Genomic DNA, 7,915 nt, shown 5'->3' with positions numbered 1-7,915 from the left:
GAGAGAGAGAGAAGACAGATCTGAAAGACAGAAGATAAATCTAGAAGAGAGAGAAAGATCTAAAAAAAAGAGATAGATCTGAGAGAGAGAAGATAGATCTCAAAACTCTCCATCTTCATAAAAATTCTTCACCATGACAATAGATCTGAGAGAGAGAAGACAGATCTGAAAGAGAGAAGATAGATCTAAAAGAGAGAGATAGATCTGAGAGAGAGATAGATCTAATAGATCTCAAAACTCTCATTCTTCATAAAAATTCTTCACCATGACAACAGATCTCTGCGAAAACTATAGTTAAAAAATCGAAAAAGCACAACAATATAAACTAAAATCGCACAAACAGATAACACGAAAATATAAAACCTTAAAAACCTTAAAATAATAAAAATACAGTAGATACTTACGGAGACTCTGATTTTAAGGAACCTCCGAACCATAATATATTAATTTCAAGGGTAATTAATTTATTAGTCCTATATTTTGACAAAACACACTATTTAGTCCCTATATTTTCAAAAACACATGGTAAGGTCCCTAACCTTTTTCTGGATAAATTGTTTAGTCCCTATTTTTTTTTCTCAGTAAACTGTTTAGTCTCCTTCGTTAGACTCTCATGAAAATTTTGTTAATCAATTTGGATTTGAATCAAAATCTATTTAAAATAAAAATGTTTACTACAAAATTAAATATATAAGACCATTATCTTAATTGTTATCTCTGCGTTCTTCTTTTCCTTTAGACTCTACTACATCTGAAATCAACATTAAGTGTTTTTCTTTTTTATTTTCTTCTTAATCGTTCAGATTCGTAAGCATTGGGACTATATAAAAGTCGTTTTCTATAAAAAAAAATGGCCTCCATAATTAAACTATCTCTAAGTTCCATTTCACAAAATATAGTTAAAAAAATGAAAAGGCACAACAATATAAACTAAAATCGCACAAACAGATACTTACGGAAATACAGAAATACAGTAGATACTTAACGGAGGCTCTGATTTTAAAGAACCTCCAAACCATATTATATATTTCAATTGGAATATCCGATATAAAAAGCCTCCAATACTAAATATATTTTCATTATAATAATTATTTATATTTCAATGTCCGAATGAAGCCGCCATTGTAGGCAATTATTTATCCACATGAGTTAACTTTGTAGGCAATTTACATTCCTATAATCCAAATCCCTTCCACTACAACCCCACATATATATATTTTAATTCCTATAACCCCACATGAGTTAACTTTTGAAATGATCCGTCACTTACATGAGCTCATGTAGAAAATTCAATAGGAAATTGCTGGGCAAGTATCAGTAGAATCAAGATATATATATATATATATAGCATCCATGCGAGGCCATATTAATTACTTGCAAAGCAACACTTAGAATCAAGATATATTAGTATCACTTAGAATCAAGATCAATGTCTGAACTAAGCCTGAATATACCAATCCAAAATGAACAGCCAATCCATACTCTTTATCAAGTATCACTACAAGGAGATGTGGCTGCTTTCAAAAGATTGCTCCAAGAAGATGCATTGGTTCTTGATAGATTCACTTCCTTTGATGAAACCCCTTTACACATAGCAGCCATGAGAGGCCACTTTGATTTTGCTCGAGCACTGCTTCATCACAAGCCTGACTTATCACAAGACTTAGACTCTCTTCATCGGTTGCCACTTCACTGGGCTTCTGAGAAAGGCTACCTCAATATTGTTAAAGAATTGTTGAAGAAAAGTCCTGATCGTGCTTGCTTATGGCGCGATCAGGATGGAAGGATTCCGTTGCATCTGGCAGCCATGAAAGGAAGCATTGATGTTGTGAAAGAATTGATTAGAGCTCGTCCTGAATCGATTAGAGAGAAGGTGGAGAATGGAGGAACAATCTTGCATTTATGCGTGAGATATAACAGGCTTGATGCTCTTAAATTGTTGGTAGATTCAACACAAGGTCATAGGCTTGTCAATGAAAAAGATGATCATGGCAATAATATTTTGCATCTTGCTGCTATCTTCAAGCAAGTTGAGGTAATTCTAGTGTTAATAAGTTGCTATATGGACATAATTGGTTGGAAAAAAAACTATATATGCATGTGTCGTGAATTCAACCCGGTAAAATGGGTTTAGTAGGTGAGCAAAAAAATCGGTCAACCCGGTAACCGAACAAAAAACAGGTAATCCAAACCGAAAAAAATGGTTAACCGAACCGGTGGTTTTTTTAATGGTTAAAAAATACATAGATACCGGGTTCGGTTTCGTTTTCGAGTTAGAGTGTTCAAAAACCGCGGTTAGCGGTTAACGGCTAACGGTTAACCGAACCGTTTAATAAATATATATTTTAAAAAAATTAATATATTATATAACATAGATTATAAGATACTGGTATACTTTAACATAGAATATAACATAGATTAATATAAAAATATAACATATATTATACTGCTTTACTTTAAAAATAAATAAATAAAAACAGTTCTTTGAAAAACTAAAAAATAAAACATGGATGTTTTTTAGTTGAGAACTTATGTTTGAATTCTAAACTTTTATATGAATTTGTTTCGTTTGAATTTTTGAAATTATGTGTATATTAATATTGTTTAAAAATTTAGGTTTGGGTAAAAATTAAGGTTAACCGTTGATTTTTGGTTAACTAGTGAGAATTAGTTAAAAACCGTTAACCGAAAAACCTAACCAAAATTAATGGTTAACTGGTTGTATGGTTAACCGATTGATAAGGACCTGTTTCGGTTTGGATGGTTAAAAAACCGTTAATAACGGTTTAGTTAATTTTTTGCCTAATGGACCGGTTAACCAAACTGTGCCCACCCTTAGGGTTTAGTTCCAATATATCGTAGGAGTCCTTTTGAGTTTATGATTTCCTTATACGTAAGGAGTAGTCCTTTATCATATGGAGCTCTAGTTGTTTTCGAGCATCGAAGCTTCTAAGATCTTGTGAAGGCCAACTTCCTCTCAAATGATTTGATATATATCCTAAAGTGTTTTATGTTTAAAGTTTTTCGAGATGTATCAATCTAACCCAACATACAATATACACCATTTTAATCTCAACGTCTCTAAAATAGTACCAATTCAGATATGCTTATTTTTCGTTTCCATATACTGATTTCACTAACTTGTTTTGGATAGGTAACGAAATACTTGCTTTCAGAAATCAATAACCTAGATGCAAATGAGTCGAACATGAATGGATTTACAACATTGGATGTTGTGGAGCATTCTCCGATAGATTCAAAAGCCCTAGAGATAAAGATTATGCTTCTTGAAGCTGGGGTTAAGAAGATTATTCAAAAGCCCTTGTGTAGTTCCAATAATCCAGTACCTTCATCGACATGGACAAGGTTCTACAAATGGTGGCATACACATGTGGAGAATATCGGAAACAGACTAGAGAATGCGCGTGGGAATATCCTCGTAGCAGCAACTGTAACAGCATCTATGGCATTCCAAGCCGGAATAAGCCCATCTGAAAACGTCATGAAAAATGCCGATGTAACAGCTCCTCCACCAATTTCTTATGATTATCCTTTATATACTTGGCTGGATTTTCTTTTCGATAATCCACGTACTGATTTCTGGTACTACAACACATTCTCTTTGATGATTTCACTGGGAATAATCATGGTGATGCTCAGTGGAATCCCATTTAGGAACATGTTTTCGAGTTTTGTGTTAGTTATTGCTATGCAACTAATAGTTATCTTCACAGCACTAACTTATCTCTATGCTCATGTTTCCAGCGTCAATGGTTCAGATTTCTTTAATGTGGTTCTTGTGATTGCACTTTGTTCAAATTTTCTGATTCCTTTTGTGGGGATTCTCTTTATGTTCATACATACTTGTACCTTTCTTTTGACTTTTGTTATGTCAAGAAGTTCACTTTTTAAAACTAGAATTCATTAGAAAACTTCCCAAGAATGGAATAGTGATATATACATTGTAATGTAATACGTCAATGGTTTGTTTGTTATGTTGTAATGTAATCAAATGTGTAATGTAATGGAATAATGATTTCATTACCATATTTCGGTTACTAAATTTTAATAAAATTAATAAAATGAAATTATTATTATAATACGTATGTTTATATTAATTAAATGTAATTTTTCATTTTCTTTCTTGTTTTCATGTTTTTTTTCCTTTTTTGAATTTTCCATTTTTTCGTTGTTTCTCATTTTTACTCTTTTCCGTAAATTATAATTTAGATATTCATATTTTTATAATTTCTAATAAGTCAACCTTAATTAATATATTAACTCAGTTTAAATGGTGCACTTTATCCCGAATGTTAGTAGCCAAAAACAATTCTACCCGTGATATTGGCTCGTTGGGTCAAATTATCACAAATTTTGTCATCTATAATTCATGTTTGCATCATTTTATAACTCATTAGTAACAAATCACAAATATATAAATAGACGTGAAAAAAAACTTAAAAATAAAATTAAAACTAAAAAAATATACTGTATTTTATACGAGTTGGATAAAAAAATCCAAATATTTAGAACTTAAAAATATCAATATCCAATTGTATTATTAAATCACACAAAATGTGATGATACACAACATCTACATAATGAGGAATAATATATATATATATAAATTATGTCTGAAATTGACCCAACTTACTAATGTTGTGAGTAAAATTGCTCGTGGCTGCCAACGTTAAGATTAAAATTGCACCATTTTGGATGTTAAGAGTAAAATTGCTCCTAACTGTCAACGTTTGAGGTATTTTTTACACTTTATCCCTTTAATCTTAATCCATTGGATGTGTGCTCAATGACAGATTTACTATTAATTGATAAGAGGTGTTTGTACTGGTCTCTTCTGATTTATAATTTTCATGATTTCTTTTTATGTTTTCCGCAAACCAATGGATGCTCAAGTACCTCTACCTCCCCTAAATCTACCATGTGAACTTGAACGGGTCGAACAGATTTTCAGACTCGTGAACAATTATACTAATTTTTTAATAATTATAACATGATCCAGAACTTTTTAGTGAAGTTAAATGACTCTTTAGGAAATAAATACCTTCTTAATTGTTGTAGATAGACCTGTTTATGAGCGTAGGTATCTGTCTGGCCCATCCAAGCTCTTGTCCTCTGGATCAGGTTTAGACATGAAAAATTATCCTTAAGACCAACCCATACATGCTAACGCATACCGATTTTATGGGGGATTTGGGATTTATAAATACAACATGGGTGGTTAAATCTGGTCCGCCTATTAATATTAATTACGAAATTTATGTATTTATATATTAATATTATTTTTAAGTATAAATGAACTTTTTTATTATTAAAAATTATATATGTATATTTACGTGGACTTTTTTTTTGAAACAAATAGGCTAATATTAAGAATCATGACGAAGAGACATGTTTAGAAAGTCAGGAGGTACAGACCACTCATCCCGACAAATAGGAAATTAAAAATTTCTAGCTAGACAATGAGCTACCCCATTGGCAGCACGTTTCACAAACGCAATAGAGCAATTGGTGAGCTCGTTCAATAAATCAATACAATCTCTGACTATGGCGTTAAAAGGCGATGAAACCCCTAACGAGTTGGCCATTGATTGAACTACGACTAGGCAATCAGATTCTACAATAACTGAGCGCCAACCTTTGCTCTTGATCCAACTTAACGCTTCCCGAATGGAGAGAGCTTCTACGAGAGGCGGATCATCCTGATATGGAATTTCCCCACTCTTGGCTGCCACAAACTCTCCATCATCAGCCCGAACCACACAACCAAACCCCGCCATCTTTGACTGAGGAAAAATCGCCGCATCAACATTTAATTTTAGAGAACCTCTAGGAGGCCGAACCCAGTGGGGACTTGGGTCAGAAGCCGAAATAACAGCAGTACCAGCAGAAGTCTGGGCAGTTTTCCACGCGCTCAAGAACGCGAGAGACGATTGCATCGTAAATTCTGCTGATGAATTTTTATGGTTCCATATCACGTTCCGGTTATTCCATATCCCCCAACACATGACCGCCACTTTCTCAGATAAATCCATAGGTTTAGCAGTAATGAAATTCTAGAAATCCAGAAACGTGGAATATTGGCCCGTACTAAATCCCAACAAAGAGGCACACCACACCGCTCTAGCCGAGGGACAATGAAGAAAAATGTGGGCTGTGTTTTCAGGACCAGCACAACACAGACTACACGATTCTGGAATATCAACTTTTCGCTCCTTCAATGCACACTTTGACGGCAAACAATGTGAGAGGATTCGCCAAAGTAAATGTCGCACCTTCGGAGGTGCATTAAGGTTCCAGACAGGGTTCCATCTAAGTGGAGAAGGATGTTGGGTATGAGAAGGACCCATTAGATGCTTATACCCACTTTTGACAGAATACAGACCCTTTCTATCATCAGCCCAGTACCAGATATCGTCATCAACTCGCCTGCTTAACGGGATTTTTAAAATAAGACCCACATCCCTTGGGGCGAACAAGCCATTGAGTAGCTCCATATCCCACGAACGGTCGAAATCATTAATCACATCCGAGACCATAGTAATTTCCATCCCTTCAATCCGATCACTCTCGATATAAGGGTAGATATTATCCGGGAGCCATGGATCCTCCCAAATTTTCGTATGCAAACCCGATCCAATATGTCGTGTAATTCCCTCACGCAACATCTTTTGGGCACACATAATGCCGCGCCAAATTAAGCTAGGACTAGCACCGATAGTAGCATCTAGAAAATCTCTATCCGAGTAGTAACAAGCTTTATACACTTGAGCAACGAGAGAATTGGGGTTCATCAAAAGGCGCCACCCTTGTTTTGCAAGTAAGGCGACATTAAAATTATGTAGCTTGCGGAAACCCAAGCCACCGAGTTTCTTTAGAACGCAGAGGCGGTCCCAAGACTTCCAATGCACACTACCCTTCCTCGAATCATCAGACCCCCAGAAGAATGAATTCATAAGCTTTTCAAGATCGGAACACAACCCTATAGGAAACTCGAAAAGGCTCATAGCATAGGTAGGTAAGGATTGGAGTACCGATTTTATCATAACTTCCTTGCCCGCTCGAGATAGGAACCGAGCCTTCCAACTTCGAAGCCTAGAGCGCACCATGTCCTCAACGTAACCAAACACCTGGCTACGACTTCTCCCGACCACTGAGGGTAAGCCCAAATACTTATCGGGTAAGGAAACATTAGAAACCCCCAATATACCACTTGTGATGTTCTTGGCAACCAAAGGACAGTGCTTACTTAATGACAAAGAAGATTTAGCAAAATTTATTTTTTGCCCAGAAGCACGCTCATAGTCAGTCAAGCAAGCCTTGATAGCAGACGCTTCTTCCTGGTTGGCTCTGAAAAAGAGGTAAATGTCGTCTGCAAAAAACAGATGGGATATCGACTGAGCATGTTGAGCAACCGCGCACCCGTGAATTTTCCCCTGAGCCTCAAGCCGAGATAAGTACAGAGAAAGCCCCTCCGCGCAAATAATGAAAAGATAAGGGGACAAAGGATCCCCTTGCCGGAGACCTCTATGGGGAGTAATCGGCCCGATCATGCGACCCCCACTGACCACAGAATACCTGACTTTGCTAACACACTGCATCACAATTGAAACCCAAGCGGTTGGAAACCCGAGTCTCAACATCATTTGTTCAAGAAAAGGCCATTCAATCCTGTCATAGGCTTTTGACATGTCCAACTTCAGCGCTGCCAACCCATGAACCCGACGAGAAGACTTTTGGTGGAGGTAGTGATTAACCTCAAAGGCTAGCATAACATTGTCAGAAATCAAACGACCCGGGATAAACGCACTTTGCGAAGGAGAAATAATGTGATCCAGCATACCTTTCATCCGGTTAGCTAAGGCCTTAGAGATAATTTTGTAAATAACATTACATA

The 7,915-nt window shown here is 35.9% G+C and overlaps 1 protein-coding gene across 1 annotated transcript; it reads left to right on the top strand.

Annotated features, from left to right (window-relative positions):
- The first annotated feature begins 1,410 nt into the window (after nucleotides 1-1,410).
- Nucleotides 1,411-3,928, top strand: LOC136224954 (ankyrin repeat-containing protein BDA1-like). Its single transcript, XM_066013382.1, has 2 exons — nucleotides 1,411-2,035; nucleotides 3,155-3,928. The coding sequence occupies exons 1-2, from the start codon at nucleotides 1,430-1,432 to the stop codon at nucleotides 3,926-3,928; spliced, it is 1,380 nt and encodes a 459-aa protein (XP_065869454.1). The 5' UTR covers nucleotides 1,411-1,429.
- Nucleotides 3,929-7,915: the final 3,987 nt, after the last annotated feature.

Source organism: Euphorbia lathyris, chromosome 3 (genome assembly GCF_963576675.1).
Source record: "Euphorbia lathyris chromosome 3, ddEupLath1.1, whole genome shotgun sequence".
NCBI classification, from domain to species: Eukaryota; Viridiplantae; Streptophyta; class Magnoliopsida; order Malpighiales; family Euphorbiaceae; genus Euphorbia; species Euphorbia lathyris.
The sequence above is the reverse complement of the archived record's forward strand: the minus strand, read 5'-3'. Positions and strand labels throughout refer to the sequence as shown.

Coding starts and splice junctions, on each gene's coding strand:
- LOC136224954 (XM_066013382.1), top strand. CDS start 1,430: ATGTCTGAACTAAGCCTGAATATACCAATCCAAAATGAACAGCCAATC. Junction 2,036..3,154: donor CTATCTTCAAGCAAGTTGAG/GTAATTCTAGTG, acceptor TGTTTTGGATAG/GTAACGAAATACTTGCTTTC.